This window comes from Nanorana parkeri, unplaced genomic scaffold, assembly GCF_000935625.1.
Source record: "Nanorana parkeri isolate BGI_ZX_2015 unplaced genomic scaffold, ASM93562v1 scaffold764, whole genome shotgun sequence".
Classification (NCBI taxonomy): Eukaryota; Metazoa; Chordata; class Amphibia; order Anura; family Dicroglossidae; genus Nanorana; species Nanorana parkeri.
Window position 1 is genome coordinate 131,200 of NW_017307032.1, and position 21,456 is coordinate 152,655.

General features: G+C 42.6%; 1 protein-coding gene across 1 annotated transcript in view; it reads left to right on the plus strand.

Annotated features, from left to right (window-relative positions):
- WDR70 (WD repeat domain 70) overlaps positions 1–21,456 on the plus strand; it is a 111,863-nt gene that overhangs the window by 80,141 nt on the left and 10,266 nt on the right. The window contains exons 6-7 of the mRNA XM_018564597.1: positions 24–103; positions 5,688–5,804. Coding sequence (XP_018420099.1) covers positions 24–103; positions 5,688–5,804 — 197 coding nt within the window. The remainder of the gene's footprint in view (positions 1–23; positions 104–5,687; positions 5,805–21,456) is intronic.

Here is a 21,456-nt window from a genome sequence, read left to right on the forward strand (position 1 = left end):
TTTTTTTTTTTTTTTTTCACCAGGGCAGAAAAATTATGTGTGGTTAAGACAAAAAGAAAAGCACGTCAAGCTGGGACTCTTACCCAGGATTACATTATCACCCGTAAGTATACGAGTACAGTGTGTTTTATGTGTGTACTTATTTAGAGTTTTAATCTTTTTAAAAAAAGGCCAGTGATTGGTTGTGACATGCAACAATCATGATGACACTTGCTTTTGTTTTTCTCACTGGAAGCTGATGAATTCTGTTTTCTGATTGGTTGTCACAATACACAATAATTGAGTATAACAGGTATAAGAGGGTATAGAGTATGGACCCAGGCTGGAGTTTTGCACTTGTTCCTTAGGGTCACTTTATTGTCAGATATCCTATGTGCGCATTCTATGTTTTGAGTACAAAAGGGTCAGTCCTCCCAAAAATTATATTTTAGTCAGCCATGTTTCTTACAAGTCCTGGCTCCTCCATCAGCGAGACTTTTCTGTCACAATTCCCCAAGTGGTTCCTTTCCACCTGAGAGTTTTGGGCGTTCTTGCCCACCTTTGTGTTTTATGGCTCTTCCTGGTTCATTCTCCATAGTATAACATTTAATAAAAACCCAACAGAGACAATGGAAGCTCCTCAAAATGGCAACAGCAGGTGTGCAGACCCAGGCGTTATGACAATGATGGGTAGTTTTACTGACCAATGTTCACTAAAAACAGATATATCAGTTTAGGTGGTGTGGTGCTTTAACAACCGTGGCAAATTTGCACATGGCAACCCCAAAAAAAAACATAAACTTAATTTAGAGCAAGTACGGATGGGTATATACATCCTCACTGTGGGTCGTATTCAGGAAAGCTTAGTATGTAAAGAACAAGGACAGTAATGAGTGTCAGTGGCAGTTTCTAAATGGAGCATGCTAATCTCATGGACTAGATGTCTCTTTGCCTGTGAAATCTAGTGACAGTGCTGATGAGGACAACATCCTAAGTGAACACTGGATGTATTATAGGGCATAATGATGGCCATATTCATATGGTAATGTAGGAGATGTACATTTATAATGTATGAGGATGTATGACCATGTATAAATCTTTAGAATTGAGTATGCACTGGCAGCCAGTAAGGCTAGGACAGTTTTGTAACAGTGTAGTCATATTGTATTCCAACATACAAACTTATTTATGGTATATGATTGAACCAAGTTTTTGCATACATTGTGCTACTCAGCTTGTCTCTGCAATGTTTAGAAGGTTGGTTATAGATGTTACCATGTCAATTTCTTGGTACCGATGTATAGATCTCATTTGGGGTGGCTGTCCCTCTTTTGGAACCAAATTCCTATCACCCCCCTGTCCTCTTCAGTTCTACTTCTGATTTAAAACCCTCTATAAAAATGTAAAATGTAACTACTAAAAGTGTTGTACTACACCAAACCTTCACACACCCATTATAAAGGAACAATTGTAGTAAAAAAACAATAATTTTTTACATATTCTTTATGGTTCATAAAATTGTGGGGGGGGGATTGGGGGTGTACTTTGCCTACATACTCTGTACTAACACAGTCTTTCTTTCTCGTCTCAGAAGGTTGGGTGTTAAAAGAATATTCCACCTTTTGAAGCATGTTTAATGTTCCTCCCATATTTGGGGTGTAACATGAAGCATGGTCAGATTCCTCTACTGCCCTCTCCCCCACACTTACCTAAATAACGGGGATCCTGTATTAATTTGAACACAGCAAAGCTGTATGCATTGTTTATGCACAAATTAATTCACAGGGTCTGTGAATAAAAAGACTACAGGTTCCACCTGCCATCGCAGCAGAGGGACTCGTAGATCTCAATAGAGTACAATGTAGTGACGTAATTGTACTTGCAGTCCATGTAGCCGTGGGGCTGGGGAAATAGTCTGCAGGAGCCTGTGCACTGCGCCCACGATCCTAGTGCCAATTTTGGAGGGGCTGCATACCTTGCCAGTTAATACAATTGCCATGCAGGGAGCTGTAATTTCTCTGTAGCTATAAGACCGCTGGTCAGAAATATTTTATATGAAACCTTTTCCAGCCACATTGTAGGCCCACACAGCTATCTGCGCAAGAGTTTCTGGTTACTTGGCCTTATTTTTCTGTATTAAACCTGAATTACATTTTATCAGTGAGAATTGAATGTAAAGCCAGGTTTGTATGCACAGGAAAGATTAACTAATACTAAAGGCAGATGTTAGATAGAGACAGACTATAAATATTTAGTATATTAATGGCAGACATAGGCCAATTCAGTCTGCCCATTATTAATGTTTTAACCACAATTTCCAACCACTTAATACCCAGAAATATGTTGTTAGAGGCTCCATTCCCAAAACCTGATTCTAAGGTGTTATTTCGGGCACAGTCTAGTTCCTGGCTGATCGAGATCATTTAGTTTTTAATGTGATTTAATGATTTTGATTATAAGGGAAGCTCCATATGAGGCTTAGCCTATACAAACCTAGTGTAGAAGCACACCAATTGTTCCATTCGGCATCTGCTAAAGGTTACAACTCTCGATCATATCACCTTTCCTAAGAATTTAAACTGATATTTCAATCTCTAATTCTGTATTTAATAACAAACTTGCATGTATTAAAGTGACACTAAACTCAGTTCAATCTGCCGCCTGTTTGTCACCAGCACCTGGCCGGCCCGCGTCCTCAGAAGGCCCATCCGATGGCCCTCCACATTGCCTGATTACAGGGCTGCGTCTGCCAGATCCAGCCAGCCCGGATCGCATACCGAGGCGATCCGGGCTGGCTGTAACAGGTAGACGCGGCATGTCAGAGGGCCCCCTGCTGGGGCCTCCCGAGCACCTCCGTGACGAGCAGCGGCCGCACCGATCACTGAGCCGGGTGCAGGTGGCAGCGGGGGTCAAGGGGCCGTTCGTGGTGGCATCAGAGAGTCCGCCCCTGAACTCCCCCCACAAAGATTGAAGTCAGTGGTTAAACATGTTAGCCAGACGACTAGGATTTTCAGACGTAGATCAGCACTGGCAGTCTACATTCTTCTTTTAACAGAGGTTTCCCGGAACTTCTTGCAGCCCGCTCTTTTAAATGTCAGTGAAATCTCCCAGCTGCGCGCCCTGATCTGAAACCTGTGTTTTGTCCTTCATTTTACTGCAGTAAACTGAGCTGTGTCTGCCCCCTTTCTATATTAAATGTTTTCTTTCCCAATATCTAAGTAGAACCATGTGGCCTGTGATCTTCTAAGTCGAAAAGTGCATTACCCTAAATACAATCCAGAAGTGCGCAGACCTGCTTGGGAAATTATAGAAACTTGAAGTAGTTCTAGCTGGCAGCACAAACCCATTAAACTCAAATTGAATAATCTTTAAATACGCAGAACTTCCTGATGAACCGCATTCTAATCAGCAAAGCTGCATTAAAAATATACAGGTTTAGCCAGCTGCTCCAGCAAGCATTGCTATGCTCCGACTCCTGCATTTCTCTACCAGTGGGGTTCCCACTTAGCTCGGTTTCTCTGGTCACAACAATGTTGAAAGCCTGCAACCCGAGTCACACCGCTCTTCACCGTTGTTTTTCCTCTGAAATTGAATATGGCAGGTAGACAGCGGTAAACCACATTTTGGCAGGATGTGACAGATGGATATTGGCAGTGGTTGTGAAAATCGTAACACATGTTGACTTTCAGATCAGTGTAAAACACATAGAGGAGACCACCAAGACCTTTCTAGGAAAGCGCAGGAATTGGGTTGTAATTGTCATGCAGCTTGTTTTCAGATACAGCTCCATCAGTAACGCAAATTTAATATTACACACGCAGCATTGATAACACTTTGCTTTTTGGTGTTTGGATTCCTTGTTTGCAACATACATACACTCCAAGTCACAAACCTCTGATCTCACATAGACCAATGGCTTCATGCATGGGTTTGAGTGTGGTGGTTGCAGTGAGCAACACCCTTTTTAAGACACTTTGATAATTAAAGTACAACTTAAGCAGGGGTAAGTAAAAGCTGGCCCTCCAGCTGTGATTAAACTACAAATTCCATTATGCATCTGCCTTTGGGAGTCATGCCTATAGCTGTCAGAGTCTTACAATGCCTAATGGAATTTTTATTTGCACCACAGATGGAGGGCCAGAGTTTGCTTTCCCCTGGTCTAAAAGCTAACATTTGACAGTCTAAACATGTCCCATATCTAGTTAATATGTGATGTACAAGCCTCATAAAGTAAAATAAAATAATTACTTCCCTTGACTGATCCTTCTTACGTTGTGTCTCACATGCCCCCCCAGACACTGCAGCTCACAGTGTGAGGGTTTCAACAGCAGAGGCGGGGCTAGGTGTCGCCAGCTGATTGACAAGATACAGGTTTGTGAATCAGCAGTGACAATGCTGATAGCCACATCCTTTGCAATAGAAAATGAAGATCACCAGCACTCAGAGGATAAACGTTTAAATAACAATGTCCCTTTATTCAGATAAAACGTCACATCACAATAGCCAACGTTTCGGCGCCACACAGGGTCCCTTCGTCAGGGCATTAAACTGACTGTCACATGACGTTTATCCTTTGAGTGCTGGTGATCTTCATTTTGTACTGTTTGATGCGCACTGCGCCGTCCGTGGTTATCACTACGAGCACCACCATTGTGATTTGTGCCTGTGATGCTGCAAGGAGTGCAGGGGGACTTTCTAGTATACTACATCCTTTACAATGTCTTCTCCTCTCACTGTAGTGCAAGCAGCCACAGCCTACTTGATGGTGACAATGCTGCTCTGAATTCAGGAGCAGAGCAGCAGCCTTGTCACCTCATCAAGTGAATGGTAATTTCCCTAATGACGGCAAGAAACCTGAGGGGTTTTACCATTCCCTTTTAACTTTAAAAGTTAACAAAAAATCTTTGGTTTTAGAAAAATATTAACTAGATGAAGTTTTGTTTCTTTTTAACTGTACTGTGTTACCATGGAACAATCATAATCCTAAAAAGAATCCTATTGACCATATATGCAAGCGTCCATGCTAGAACTAAAATATTAGAGAATGTTCCACATTTAAGTGGGATATGCTTTAAATTTCCCGCACCAGTCTTCTCTTACTAATGGTGAAGTCCATATTTGGACCACTGATTTTCGGTGACAAAGGTCTGCATGGGGACTTGGATTACATCCCTGATTTCCATATTGCAGGACACTACTGCTATACCGCTCAGGCCACAGGTAGACTCATTTAGCTGTATGCATTCATTTCTTTCTAGAATAGGTTTATGAAAAGCAGCTTGCATTATGCTTCTGGTGGTTATTCATCATGATAGATATTCAGAGCTGGGTGGAATTACCGCCTAAACCTCGAGACTCCAAGCTGGCTGGGCTCTCATGTTCCTCCTTGCTTCAGTGACGCTCTGATGTTGTGCAGTTTTTGGCCTGCTTAGTAGAATTATGTTGGGGAAATCCTGCCTAAGTAACAATGTTTCCACAGCCAAGAGCTCTCCATGTAGATCAATTGTTTGTGCAGGAAATCCAGATTAATTTGGCCGAATGATCTTGTTACAGTAGGTACATGTAAGATATGCTTCACTTCTGATGCACCGTGTTCTGAATGAAAGGTCTGGGAATATATTTTCTGCTACATCTGCAACCTTCTGTATACAAAATGTGGAGAGATTGTTTCCAGCTCAGCTAATGTGTTCTCTTCTGTCCTCCAACAGCACACGCTCTTCCAATGTTCAGAGAACCGCGACAGAGGAGTACAAGGAAACAGCTGGAGAAGGATAGGCTGGATCCGGTGAAATCTCATAAACCAGAGCCTCCGGTAGCTGGACCAGGTAAATCAGTTTAATTGCTGCTTAAAAGTAAAGACTGTCATCCAAATTGGATTGTCTTTGTAACGTACAGCAGAGCCTTCTTAAAGCCCAACTCTGTGCAAAAACATTCCCCTTCACCATCACCACCTAGCACGATCAAAAAGAAAAAAAAACTGAAATACTTACCTGAATCCCCTGTCACTTGACCCTCTACGGCACCTCTGGTGATGAAGACTGATGAAAACTAGCTGCTCTCTACTGCTCCGCCAACCAGTCTTGTTGCTGCCCCCTTCATTGTGATATTATGACAGCAGCTGTTTAAGACTAATGGGCCCTGTGAGAACCCCTGTGGCCCACTCATTAGCCCGTGGGCATTGTCCACATCACCAGGAAGTGATGAGGGCACTACAAGAAGGACCCTCCCACACTGCCGATGAAGAGGAGAAAGAAATGAACCTGGCCTATGTCATGAATGCAGTTTCAGGTAAGTAATGGGGCTTTTAGTATTTTTTCAGAAATATTAGACAATAGTTAAAGGGTCTTGGAATGGGAAGGGATTTTTTTTTCTGTTATTTTTTTTTGTCATCACTCCCTTCACAAATTGAAATAATAAAGAGTCCTACTTTGACATTAGTGGGCAGAGCAAGAAAATTATTCCTTTTTGTTCCTGAGGTCATTTGTGCATCCAGAACTGCTGGTGTATAGTACAAATACAGCCTAATATTATAGAGCCATTCATTCCAAACTTTCCTCTAAGAGGAGGGCAACCAAACTCATTAAGGTGTTTGAGGACCTGAGCTATGAAACAAGGTTGTTAAATTAAATATGTTCTCTTTGGAGGTTAGGAGATTAAGGGGGGGCATGATTTTCCTGTATAAACTATTCAAGGGCGACAGCAACATTATTAACAAACTGTTTACGGTTAGCTCCGTAACAAAGACCAGAGGGCACAACCAAAAATTGGTGGGAAAAAAATGTCAACACACAGGGCGCAAGGGGTTCTTCACAGTTAGAGCGGTTAAGGTGTGGAACTCGCTGCCGCAGGAAGTGATTTCAGCTAAGAGTGTGGAATCATTCAAGAAACTCCTGGACGAGTTCCTCGGAGACCATAATATACAGGGGTACAGGTAAGCCTAAGAGCAAAATCACACATGTACTAATACACACTCGCACACCTGCTCAAACATAAATGCAGACACACAATAGGTTGGACTTGATGGACTTATGTCTTTATTCAACCTCAAATACTATGTAACATTCAGCTGTTTTGGGCTTGTTGGCCATCATTAGTGCAGTGTACGGAGTCCAGGGCTTGGGGATCAACAATACGATGTATGGTTATAGTGAGGAGTCTAATAACCCTCCTTTAAACCATTGTGATGGACAGTAGACCTTTTATTAAATAGAAGATGTCTATGTGTCCCATTTTCATCCAAAAAATCTGAATTTAGTCTACATTTAAGGATAGCGGGCAGAGCAATCCAAATAATTAATTTTATGCCCCTGGGCTACCTGCATCCAGAACCGATACAGCCAATATTATCAAACCACTTACACAAAACTGTGTGAGCTGTTTCCTGGTTGTTGGCCATCATCAGCGCAATGCATGGAAACAGCAGCTCCCATGGAGTAGGGCTTGGGGACCAATCCAGAAATTAAACTGGACATGTTATGGTGAGTTTGGCTCTCTTTCCTCTAAAAGAAACATGTAGGCTTCCATTGCTAACACTCCTCCTGTAAATGCTGGTCACCTTGTCTATTATGTTGGTCAGCTGTTACTTGCATCGGCATTTTCTAAGTCACTGTTCTGCAACAAGTATCAGGTAATTAACTATTAAGTCAGAACTCCTTATCTGCATCTTTGTTTCAGGCCAAAATATGTGTTTCAGGCCACATGAAGGCTCTGTATGACAGCCAGGCAATTAGGATTTACAAAGTAAAGGTAGCAGTGACAGTCTCCATGTTTCTCTAAGGAAAGTTTTCCTTTAACAGAACCAAGAAGCCATTCACTAAATTACTCTTTTTTTTTTTCTTCCATTTTTATGTTTCTCTATATCATTATTGATGTATATAGGGGGGCTATAATCCGCTTTGTTGTTCTAAAAGTACATATTACAAGTAAAGATAATTAATATATCTACTAGGGATGCACCGATACCACTTTTTTAAGGCCGAGTACGAGTACCGATACTTTATTCCAAGTACTCGCCGAATTGAAAGGCTAACATAAGAAATATCAGCAACACGTAGATTTCTCTCAATACAGATTTTCCTTTAGAGGGACATTATTAAACCCTTAAAGGAGAACTATTGGGTTAATGCTTTTCCCCATAGTTCTCCTTAGGGTAACGGGAGGACACAAACTAGCGTCCTCCCGTCACCCTAAGCTCAGTATACCGCGAGCTATAGACGCCACAGCTGAAGAGGATCCCGACAATTATGTCTGGATCCGCCCAGCTGCATGAGTGACAGCTGGCTCTGCCTATCTAGAGGCAGAGTCAGCTGTCCCCGCCCCCTCCCCCGTCCGATCCACCAGTCAGCGCTGGCGCTTCGGAGCGGGGAGGGGGGAATCCAGCCCCTCCCCTGTCACGGCAGAGAGCTGTGACAGGATTGAGAGGTGAGCGAACGCCGGTATGTGTTCGCTCACTTCTCGATCTACTGAGCCGACCTGTGACAGTCTCATTGTCACAGGTCGGCTAGAACTATGAGGTGAGTGAAAAGCACTCACCTCAAAGTTCTCCTTTAAGGACAAAGGCCTTTTTAAAAAAATTTGTTTACATGTTATATTCCACATTTTAAGCCTGAAAATTACTTACAACCCCCAAACATTATATATTTTCTGAAAGCCAAGACCCGATAGAATAAAATGGTGGCAGTTGCAAATTTTTATGTTGCACGACATTAGTGCAACGTATTATCAAACCCCAACATTTTGTGAAAAATGCACTTAAGTTAAATTGTGTGCTTCAAAACACAATACAAAATCATTTTTTTTGTCTGTATTGTATTATTTTTTTACCAGATCGTAGAAGCAATCTGGAGGCAGCTGAGCCGCCATAACTGCTTCTACTGTAAAGCCGGACGCCGGCTCTACAAATCTGAACAGAGTCCGCCGGGAGTCTGTTTAACCCGTTGAATATTCATGATGGGATTATTCCGTCATGGGTAATGAAGGGGTTAAGGGACGTTGCCAGCTGAGAGAAAGAAAGAATTTAGGAGCTTGTTAGAAGTCGCAGGGCAGAGGGAAAGGGAGAGAGTGGAAGGAGTCACTGCTGTAACTGATTCACTTATTTTTCAACTTGAGCTACTGAGGTGTGTAGACAGGCCTTTTTTCTAACAGGAAATACAGAAAAATAATTTAATGTATTTCAAATAAGATTTAATTAAATGGTATTTATCTAGTCTTGACATTAATAAAGGAAATATATACAAAACTACAATATATTGAATTTAATAATAATAAAATAGCAATGCAGGTAGAGAGCTAAGAGAGGATTTATTGAGTACATCCCATCAACCTGCTGCATGAATTGTTGCTGCTAGGAATAGCTAATCCTGAGCTGTATCTTCTGCTGGTCAGTGATCATCAGATCCATGTGCCAACCTTTTTGCTGTTTATTCATTCACAGAACTTATTACTTAGAAATAAAGATTTTTCTTCTTCATCCAGACTTTCAAAAAAAGCATTACATTTGGGGGCTTATCATGTAGGAGCATTTCACTGTGACTGGCTGGAGATTAAAGTCCACTCCATAGGCTTTCTGAAAACCCCATCAGATCTGGCAATGGAAACATTACATAAAGATAGAATTTAAACGACTTTAATGATTCCTCAGCACTGGACTCAGTGATTTTACTTTGTTGTTTGCTGAGTTTCCTTATAACTTCACTTATAGTACATATTGAGTGTAACCCTTAACTAGCTAGAGGAAGTTATAGATGACAATGATGCCTTGTCTCTAGAAGGTTGCCTGAGGCAGAAGAGCATTGGTCAGGGTCACAGAGAAGCGGATGTGGTAGTGCATGGTACAGAAAGTGCTCTTGTTCTGTCTATCCACTTTGCTATCATAAACGTGGATTTACATACTGCACACTTTGCCAGACCCAACTTAACAGCCCCTGCTAATCATGCAGCTTGGCCAGTGCATGGCTGCAAGTGACCTTACATAAAAAGCCAAAGAATTTATTGTAATCACTGTACGTTTACAGAGATGTAATTATTTAAAGTATATGTAGGCCCAATTACTAAAATCACATTTAACATGTAATTTCACAAGTTGTATTATTCATTTGAAATATGCAGCTTTCATTAAAATAATCCGTGGTAATCCTGCCATTAACGTCCTTGTTTAGGTACTAACTGTTACATGGTGGTCTCCCAGTTGTGCGCCTGCGTTTTCACCCTGTAACATGCACCCGCGGTGGAGACTTCAAGCACCTGTGCTGACACACATTGTGCAAACATAGTCCATCGTTCTCACTATCAGGAAGTCAGTCCTGTGCAGTGATGTGCAGCTGATGTTGGAGCGAGTGCATGTAAACAGAATGTATCTGAAAGAGTTTGGAGGAGATCAGCAGCAATGGGATAAAACAAAGATGGAAAAAAAAGTTGAAAACCATATTTTAGAAAGAAATTGGCAGTTGTTCTCTATACCCAGTGCTTTAGCAAATTAATTATGATCCAGTTAGGGTTTATGTCTGCAGAAACGTTAACCCCCCTCCCGCCCATTGACCGTACCTAAACGGGCGGACGGGAGCCTTGTAGATGCGGGTGGGCGTTTTAAAACGTCCCTCCCCACCCCCACTGGGAAAACTACATTAAATGTAAACAGCTGTTTAAATACAAGAGATCCGACGTCTAGAGATTGCTTGTATTTTGTGTAGGTGTGCCGCTGCCACCGCTGTATGCGACAGGACCTGTCGCATACATTGGCTATCACATAGGGGGATTCTTATCCCCCTATGTGATAGCCAAAGTTAAGTGTAAAAAAAAAAAGTTTATACTTTTAGATTGGAAGCCCTCATGGGTAGGGCCCTCCTTAACATCCTGTCTTGAATTGTATTGTGATTGTAATGTCTTCCTTATATTGTAAAGCGCTGCGCAAACTGTTGGCGCTATATAAATCCTGTATAATAATAATAAAAAGCAAAGAAGCATAAAAATAAATGAAATCGCATATAAAAATAAAAAACATTTTTTACAGTCCCCCACATACACACACAAGCATGCCTCGGGTATGGCTACGTGCGAAAACGACAATTGCGCCCATTGTACCGCACATGTTACATATCACTGCGAACGTCGAAGTGTGAACAATAATTCTAGGGCAATTAATCACTGAAAACACTAAACTGATGAGCGGTAAAAGCTTTTAAAGTGTCGCCTATAGCCAATTTTGGGTGTGGTAGTTTTTTGCAATTTTAAGGCTTGACATGTGTGGTCTCCATTTACCTGATGTGACCCCGTCTTTTATATTTTACCAAAAAAATTGGGGTGATAATGAATTTTTCATAACATAACGCAGGGAAACCGTTTTTTTTCTTCTAAGTTTTCAGTACTTTTTTGTTATATAGTAAAAAAATAAAAATCCCAGGGGGGATTAAATACCACCAAAAGAAAGTTCTCTCAATCCCCAAAAAATGGTCTTCAGGTCTTCAAATGTATTTCAGTACAGCGTTGCATGACGGAATAAATGTAAATCAAAGTAAATGGCCTGGACAGGAAGTGGGTTTAACACCCTGGTCTTCCCGGGCTCCCCCTCTCCCCACCCCTCTACAAGTAATTGCTTGAATAAAAAAATGAAATAAACAACTAAATCTTAATGCCCCGTTTACTCACCTATATCCCTGAATATGTCATGTTCAGGTCCCTAGCCTTCTTTCTTCTTCTGTGTACAGGGGGCAGGGTCCTTATTCTGGGGTCAGCATCACTGCCCACATGACACAAACAATTCCCATTGGCTGTCCCTTTTTGCAACCAGAAGAGAATCTGCCGATAATAAAGTCACACTAGGGGACCATCAAGGACTGACCGTCGTGGGTGCATCTGCAACACTGAATTCATGGTCCCCAGCAACTGAAAACAGTGCCGGTGAGGGACTTGGATGCGGACTTAGGTGAGTATAACATTCTCTATAGGGTTTTTTTTATTTAGAGCTGTAAATTGTCTAAGAAAAGGCTGAGGGAGTCCTTTACTATGAATCTCTACTTTAGTACAGCCAGGAAATAAAATTACAGTTGCTTTTTATGCGCAAAATATATCAGGGAACATATATGGGGCCGAGGCAGAGTTTTGTTCCTGTGCACGTTCACTCTTCATGTAACAACTGACTGCTGACCAAGAACATCCTCTGCTCCCATGATACAATGCAAGACCCCAGTGGTTTCAGTCTGCATACAATAGATGAAGGGGGAAGGGACACAAACAAAATTTCTTTAAGGGTATCAGTTACTATTAGGGATGCTCAGATACCAAGTACCGTACCCGGTACAGATAGTTTTTCAGCTCCAAGACTAGACTAGAGAAAAATTCAGAAGTTATAAGGCAGCTGTCATTTGTAAGGAACACACAGAGCTCCTGGGATTTGTACATCTCTGTTTTAATGTATGATTTTGATTTTATAAACATATATTAGGGATGCACCGATATGATTTTTGCAAGTACAAGTACTGATACCTGTCCAAGTACTCACAGATACAAGTACTGATACATTTTTGTTTCTTGTCATGTGGCAGTTTTTCTAAAACAATACAGACTAATGATTTCAGGACAGTGGTGGAGCGCAGAGCCCGGTCCCAGCTGCAACCGCTGCCACCCTGATAGTTCTCATGAAAATGCCAAGTATCGGCACTGGTATGTGAACTGGTATCGGTGCATCCCTAGTTACATAGTATTTGAGGTTGAATAAAGTACAGGGCTACCTAAATTCAGAATTCATGCTTTCTGCAGTCTACTAGGTGTCTGGCTACTTTAACAAGTAGGTTACATGGGGGCCAGAAGTATGGCAAAGCTGGAGATGAGTTTGGTAACTGTTCCTTTGAAAGCCCATGACTTGTTATGGGAAAAAATTCTTGGGTAGTAAGACCTTAGAACAAAATTACTCCACCACTCACAAACATATTTGGGAAACAATGCTATTTGAAAGCACTAGAGAGTAACAACTACAAATAAACAGGGCTTACATTGAATTGCAGAAGACAAAAGCCAGGAACACTTTGCATTGACAAATAGCACAGCCAGTAAGGTAAGGTTTTACCTGCTCTTAATTAACTTAATACTTGACAGCTGTGAATGAATGATACTGCTCTGTAGGGTCTACACCAAAGGCTTGTGTTGTTAGAGTTAACAAATTATAATTAACAAATAGTCATTAGTTAGTGCCCTCTAGCACTGAACATTGTGAAACATCACCCCCATCAACAAGAAATTTTTTCCTAAAATGTAAAGGCCCACAATAGTGAAATGTATTGTAGTCTGCTAACTGTATGTGGTTAATACCTGTATTGAGTATAGGGATTTTTTTCTCATGATATGCCTTTATTTAAATTAGCATGCAGGCCAAGCTGGCCAGCAGTAGTGATAGTTACAGGGGTTGGAACAAACCATTTAACATTGTCAGGGCTGCTTACAATGGCTAGCTTTCATTCATGTCCAAAAGTTTTAAAAAAAAACTGTTGCACCTCCACTGATATAGTGGCCTCCATGTGGTCACACTGTGCTGTGTAAGGGATTGTAATTTGGGCAGAAGAGCAGCTTCAGGATGGTGCTAAGTCATTAACAACTTACTTGTCTCACTCCGTTTGAAAGAGAAGACAGTCTGAGTCTACTTCTATTTTAAATAAAGATGTATTGTTCTCTGTTCACTATTTTTTATTTACTTTTAAACATAGGCTTAACAACATTACCACCCATGTAGGGGCTAATGGGAATCATTGCCGAGGATAGTGGTGAGTTCATAATTGTACAAAACAAACAATGGTTTGTCAAGATACAGTACAGGGAGTATTAAGGTTACACAAGTAGGGAAAAGTTAGGAAAACCAAAGTTAGGAAGGCCAAAGTTAGGAAATGGAGGTAAGGATAGAAAGTAGGGTTGGAAAAGAAAGGGTGGGGGTAAGGGTTGAGAGGCAAAAGTAGTAAGAGAAGAGGGTATGGTATCCCACAAGGGCCCAGGACTTTGGACAAGATGTATCGGTTTATTACATTTTTTTATTACAAAAACAATAAAAAATCTGAAACACAAGCTTTCATACAAAGATGAGAAAATATATAGCTTTTGAGTTTACATACTTGGAAGATTAAAAAAAAAAAATCCATTATAATAGAACCTTCCCTATACAATTATAAATGTTCGTATGATCAAACTTTATTAACAGCTAATATATTGCGTTTGTTGTATTTTTTTTATATACAGGTGAAACTCGAATAATTACAATATCGTGCAAAAGTTCATTTATTTCACTAATGCAACTTAAAAGGTGAAACTAATATATGAGATAGACTCATTACATGCAAAGCAAGATAGTTCAAGCAGTGATTTGTCATAATTGTGATGATTATGGCTTACAGTTCATGAAAACCCCAAATCCACAATCCCATAAAATTAGAATATTACATGCAATCAATAAAACAAGGATTGTACATAGAACAATATCGGACCTCTGAAAAGTATAAACATGCATATGTACTCAGTACTTGGTTTGGGCCCCTTTTGCAGCAATTACTGCCTCAATGCGGCGTGGCATGGAAGCTATCAGCCTGTGGCACTGCTGAGGTGTTATGGAAAACCAGGATGCTTCAATAGCGGCCTTCAGCTCTTCTGCATTGTTCGGTCTCATGTCTCTCATCTTTCTCTTGGCAATGCCCAATAGATTCTCTATGGGGTTCAGGTTAGGCGAATTTGCTGGCCAATCAAGCACAGTAATCCCACGGTCATTGAACCAGGTTTTGGTGCTTTTGGCAGTGTGGGCAGGTGCCAAGTCCTGCTGGAAAATGAAGTCAGCATCCCCATAGAACTCGTCTGCGGAAGGAAGCATGAAGTGCTCCAAAATCTCCTTGCAGGCGGCTGTGCTGACCCTGGACTTTATGAAGCACAGTGGACCAACACCAGCAGATGACATGGCTCCCCAAATCAACACAGCCTATGGCAGACGGATTCCAGATGGTAGAGGTGTAGGAAAGGCAAGCATAAGCTGCTTGTATTGTCTGCTGTCAAGCAAATCTGTTACGTTGCCCTAGTTCTGGAAAAGTACAAATTTGCTTTAAATAAGTCTTCCCTACATTTTAGTTGCTTCTGTTCCCCTGGGACAAAGTGCATATAGCACTTTGTCTCATCTTTCTAGGTGATGTATAAGCCCAGCTAGTATGGGCAACAGCATTCTCCTCTCCCCATCGGTGTTCAACCTTGCACCTAGCAAGGGTACAAATACTTAGTGAGCCTTGATTGATGGTGCTTGTGTCCTCCTCCGTCATTACTAGGAATGCAGGTGGGGGAGGGGTGTAAGACAGCTTGCCAGTAAGCTTCCTTGTCCCCAGGACACAATGACCAATCTTCCCGTTCACTTGTCTCGTTGTTAGCAATTCCCCTATTCTACCGCCCACTTTGTCTCACTACAACGCATTTGGGTCGACCACCTGGCGGCCCGAATGCCAGCACCATAACAGCAAAACAGCCAGTGACACCATGCGGCGCAAGCACTTGCTGCCTAGCAGTCATTGACGCTGGATCGCCTGGTGGTCTTTCCAGCTGAGATGTGAGGAGACAAAGGGGGTGGAGCAGGGGTACTGGGTACCGTTAGTCATGCCATATCAGAAGGGAGGGAGCATGGCCGCGGCCAGTTTAGGGATTGGTGCAAATAACATCAATGCTCCTGTCAGGCACGCTCACTGAACAGTTGGAGATGCAACTTTCCTCCTCACAATTGCTACTGGAACAGATGTCCACAGTGAAAGATTTCCTCTCGCCTCCTGTTCTGGTGACAACTGATAAATTTTGAATATTCCAACATTTTTTGTCTCGGTCACAACCAGCTTGCTTGGAATGTCAGTTTATACATGAGCACTATGTAATGCAATAAATACTGCAAGCTTCGTGAAGAAGAAATGTGCTCGCTGACTACAGTGAAAATTCTGATGGGCTTTTATTTTCCAATACTGCACAAGCAACATAAAGGATAGCTAAGAACAGCAAGAACCGTTCCTTCTTCCATCCTTCCTTCTACCGGACAGTTCACTGATATCTAAGCCATCACATAGGTTCAGTGTAGTCCGTACTTGTAAACATACAAAAAAGCTTTTATTATCTCTCTAAAATACCATGTTTATCTTTCTGAGTGACAAAGATTCTTGAAATTTTGTTAGGTTTAGCGCACAGAACTCTAAGCAAATATTTAAAGGAAATTAAAGGAATAAAACTGTAAATATGTAAAAGAGATCAGTCTGACATTAATCATATCAATGTGTTTTAAAAATCTGAAATATGTATGTATGTGTAGGTGGAATTTGTAACCCTATACTATATTTGCATGGGGGCTGCCATATTTGCTTGTCTACATACTCAGGCTTTGCTTTCTTCTTTGTACAGTGGTTGTGTTCTACTGCTCTTTCTCACAGTACAAGTCTATGGCTTCATTCACACAAGGCTTTTTTTGTCCGGTATCGAATACCCGCGGCCAGATTCTTGCAGCAGGAATCGCAGGTGGTTCCAGACAGCTGTAACTGCCCAGTCTGTACAAAGCAATGGCAGGCTAACAGCTGATGTAATTGCACATGGAGGGATTACCTGCAGTTAGAGGCAGATGATCGACCTTTAGGCCTCAATCACCCAAGAAACGTCCGGCACGTACAGCTCCGTGCTGCGTGGACGGCCTTATCGTGCAGCTCCCGGGAAGGACAGGTGCTGTGTGTGATTAGTACGCAGCCCCTGTCCTTCTCTATGGGAGTATGCTGCCCTACGCTCGACCGCCCTGCACGTCTGTGCGAGTGTCCATACTCGTACGCTGACAGGGTGGATCCTGTCTGCGTCTGAGCCGGGACACGCGCACCGTTCGGACCTGCACTTGGGGTGAGCATAGGGCGGCGTACGGCCACGTAGTCCCACAGGGGCTGCGTACTAATCACACACAGCACCTGTCCTTCCCGGGAGCTGACCGATACGGCCGTGCACGGAGCTGTACGTGCCGGCCGTTTCTCGTGTGAAGGAGGCCTTAAACCGGCAGAACTGTCCAGTGCCATCTGTGATTCCTGCTGCAAGAATCCACAGCTGGTCATAAAAGCCTTGTGTGAAAGAGCCCTATGAGTTGGCCAACCCATTAAAAACAATGTACTCCCTGTGTGGTTGATATCTTGGCAGCTATTAAGGGGCAGCATGATTGTAATGCCATACTGTACTTAGTCGCCCTCTAGTAGCTAACCTCTAACTCTCTATATTTATTACAGTAATATAAATATAGTAGTGCATTCATGTGAATGACAAACCCCTGAGACTTCTGCTGGGCATTGCTATCTTGGATGTGATGTCAGCAGTCCCAGCAGACTCAGAGCTGTCACTAAAGCTGGCCATATACTGAACAAAATCGCTCAGTGGGTGGACCTGTTGGCAGCCTCCCATGTATGACCAGCTTTAATTGACACTCCATAGTATTCCCCTTCGCTCCTCGTCCGGCAACTATATAAAGGTTATGTAGGGAGATAGTGGAGGAGCTGGATAGAAGAAAAAAGGACTATGATGTGTCAGGATGGAGGGGGCTGTGCTGGGAATTCACTCACCTGGAGTAGTCAAATTATAGTTCAAAAGCACACTGCAAAATTAAATCAATTAAAGAAAGAAAAAGCATTTAAAATATTTAATTTTTCCATGCATTTATCTCTAATTATTGGTGACAGGGACTCTTTAACCTCTTGCCGTCCGCCCGTAGTAAAAAAACGGACGGACGGCACTGCTGCATTGGCGGGTTGCCGTCGCCAGACGGCATTTTTTTTCTGCTCGCGTGCACCCCCTAGCGGGCACGCACGGGCAGAAAAGACCCGAATGAAAAATTCTCCTTGGATAGCTGTCACCAAAAAAAGTTTGCCGGTTGGAAGATTTTCTCCATCTCTTGCGATAACTCTAGAATCTCAGGTTTCCCCTCACTCGCACCAGAGACGGCGGTCATTAGAACAGAGAGAGAGGGTGAACCTATCTAACAGAGGCAGCAATAGCAAGAAAAGCCCGATGGGGATTTGAACCCTTTCCTATACTATCCAAAACTAAAAAATAGGTTTGACTATGTAGACACTTTAAGGCCCCAAGCACACAGGGTTTTAGGCTGTGGCTGGGGATCTGTAGGTTCTTCCCACAGGAACTCCCAGCCGCAGCTATTAACCCTATGAGTGTAGCCTTAATGTACTGCACTAGGCTGCTGGTACCTAAATGTAACATACAACCCCCCTCTTCCTTCATACCAATAAACATGACATATGGTCAATCCTAGCCTGGCATATTTATACCAAGTGCAAAGTCTGAAGGCTGCTCAGTTGGTACAGGCATATGCTCCCTCTAAATTCAATGGCCATTTTTTCTGTCCAAACTGCAGACTTCCCAACCAGTACTCTTTACAAAAGTATAGGCACCCTTCTTATATTCTACACCCAGATAACTCAGCAGGTCCAGGTTGATCACTAGAACGCCTGTGTTCCGATAATTCTACTATCAGGCACACTATGTATTTGCCTTTTAGCTGCGCATTCAGCTATTTGGTTACTGTGGTCGTTCTTTTATCCTGAGCAGTGAAAAACCCATGAGCACAAATAGCTTGAATGACCTATAGATATTTTTAATGCATTATTGAAAGTAAAATGCTCATTCATGATGACAGATGCACTTTCACCAGTAAAATTTTCATGCGGCTGGAAAAAATCCATGTACATGGCCACATATAGACAGGCAGCGGCGTTCTATTATTAACTCTGCAGTTACCGGTCCTTGGTAACCTTTTTCCGGGCAGTGACAGATCTAAAGTATATCAGGGGCATTTTCCCCCTCTGCAGCCTTGTGTGCTGTTTATGTTAAACTCTCTTTTAGACATTTTTTGCATTGTTCGCCCGGACGCAGCGCATTCCTTCTGCACAAAGGCATATTTTAGCAGATTTTTGCACATTTTGCTTTTAAAAGCGCCCCTTTAGGCCGTAGGGATGCCACTGATGTGAAAAATTCAGCCATAGTTAAAAACTAGCGTTTTGTGTTATTGAGTGTTATTTATTTTGGAAATTTGCATACACCAATATATCATAATTGGTTCAATTTTTCCTAAAGCCTATCTGTGGTGGAGGGAAAAAAAACAGCTGGTTTATGTCTAGGGGATTGTGTAAAGCAGATGTACTTACCTGATCCCCACTCTTGCTGGCTTTCCCCACAGTATGTCACTAGACCAGGGGTCAGCAACCTGCGGCTCCGGAGCCGCATGTGACTCTTTCATCCCTCTGCTGCGGCTCCCTGTCCAGGGGCGGAACTACCGCCGGGGCCTCAGAGCCTGAGGCTGTGGGGGGCCCAGTGAGGTCCGATGCTGGACACCCCCTGGTGGAACACCTCCTCTCCCAGCCGCGTCCCTAGTAACAGGCGGCAGGAGAGAAGTGTGTGTCATATGCCCCGCCCCTGCATACAGTCTGCCTGGGATCCTGTGAGACTCTGGCCAGGTGAGTCTGAATGAGGAGCGGGGAGGGGGGGTTAGGGGGGTGGTTGTTTAAAGTTTAAATAAAACAAAAAGCTGAATGAGTCATAGAAGTAGCTAATTATTGATGCCAGGTCCTCCCTTTTGTGTTCCTGTAGTCTCCTGGATTATGTATAGGTGATTTCCCAGGACACACCAGGGGCAGGGATACGTCATAGTCACCTAGGCATGAGTGGAGGCAGGGGGTGGAGGGGCGAAATGGGGAAAAGCCAGTTTTTGCTATAAAGGTCCAATTTAGATATACTAGATCTAGTGCTGAAATCATTTCTATTTTTATAATGTAGTATTTTGGTTTTAAAGGCATTCTGGTGCACACAAAGTGGATTGTTTGTGTGGCCAGTGTTCATTGTAAAGTATCATGAAGCTTTTACGTTAAAAAAAATTAGAAATATCATGTTTTGGTGTTGCCTTGCAAGCCAGTGAGATTTCAGTTGATATTTTCTTATTTCTGTGTATGATATGAGAGATTCTTAGCTGTTTTGGGCAGAATTTATGACCTCTACATTCCGTTAATCTGCTTCCAATGTGTCATCTAGTGTATTTGGATATCAGCTACACATGATGTCAGTCGGTGAAAGATTGTTGTGTAGATTATTTCATTATTTTCTTCATACTTCTATGGTTTCCTGTGCAGATTTCTGTGATTTCCATGTATTATTTGATTCATTCATACGTTATTTGCTGACTGCGCTCCGTGTTTTTTGCCTGAAATGCACTTTTTGCTGTGTGGCACTCCAGAAGTATGTGCCGGAAATCTGATATGCTTTGCCCAGCATGATGGAGTGCTTCTCTTATGATGTAACCTGAGTCTTGGTGGTGAAAGGTACGATGACATACAGCAGGTCCTCAACATATATCACACATGGGCGAAGGTCAGAATAAACAGAAGCGGCCAGCTCTGCTCAGCTCCTGTGTGGAGTCCTGCTGTGCGGAAGCCTGTGGTATTGCTTAAAGTGTACCAGTAATCTAATGGAAGCTATTAAAATATGTTGCCCTGGATACCAGGCACCAGGAGGTGCCAGGTAACAGCTGTTGGTAAATTGTCCTCTCCAGGGCACCATGAGAACCCATGGAAGTTCCTCTGCTAAGTCTAGCTGGCGGAGGTAGGTGTTTGCGTAGGATTAGTCATGCCACCATGACACTACTCAATTCTTAGTAAGCAAGTGCAGTCATGTGGATGGCTGGTTTACCTACTTACCGCACACCCCCAATGTCAGTATGTTTTGAAGGGTTCAGCAGTGCTGTAGCACCTAAAAATTATAATAAATGTACCCCCCCCCCCTTCCTCAGAAGAATATATTGCTCATTTTGGCAGGGGGAAAATGTAACCGAGTATAAGACTCACCTAATTCCATCCTCCCACACACAGATAGTGTCAGAGCACATTGAAAACCAGACAAGCATAAGGTGCTATTTAAAAATACTTTATTAAGAAAAGTGTCCACAGGAGCAAGCAAAAATAATAAACAGGAACAAGCCAAGGTCAGGAGCCAGAGTGGGTAGTCATACAAGCCAGATCATTAACATGGAGATCAGCGTTGTCGGGAACAAGCCAGGAGCAGGAACCAGAGGAGAACGTCAGCCAGGATTGGGTCATACACAGAATCAGAATACTCAAAGCAGCAGGAATACACTAGCAGGTAAAACCACGCAAGGTCAGACTGGACTGAGTGGTTTATATATAGTGAGTGGGGGGAAATCATCACTCAGAGACAGGAAACTCCCATCTAGCTCTCTCAGATGATGCTTCCTTTTTGACCATGAGAGGGAGCCTGGACTAGTGAGCAACCTTACAAAGTCTGCTCAGACAAAAGAGGAATCACAGGTGGGTGGAATGGCAGCCAAGCCAGAATGCTGCAAACCAGTTAAGTCAGGGTATTACCCTGACATTTAATTAGCACCGACCAGTTCTATAAAGCTTGTCTTCTTGCTGGTCGCCACGCTGCCACCCCTCTTGCCGATGTCGC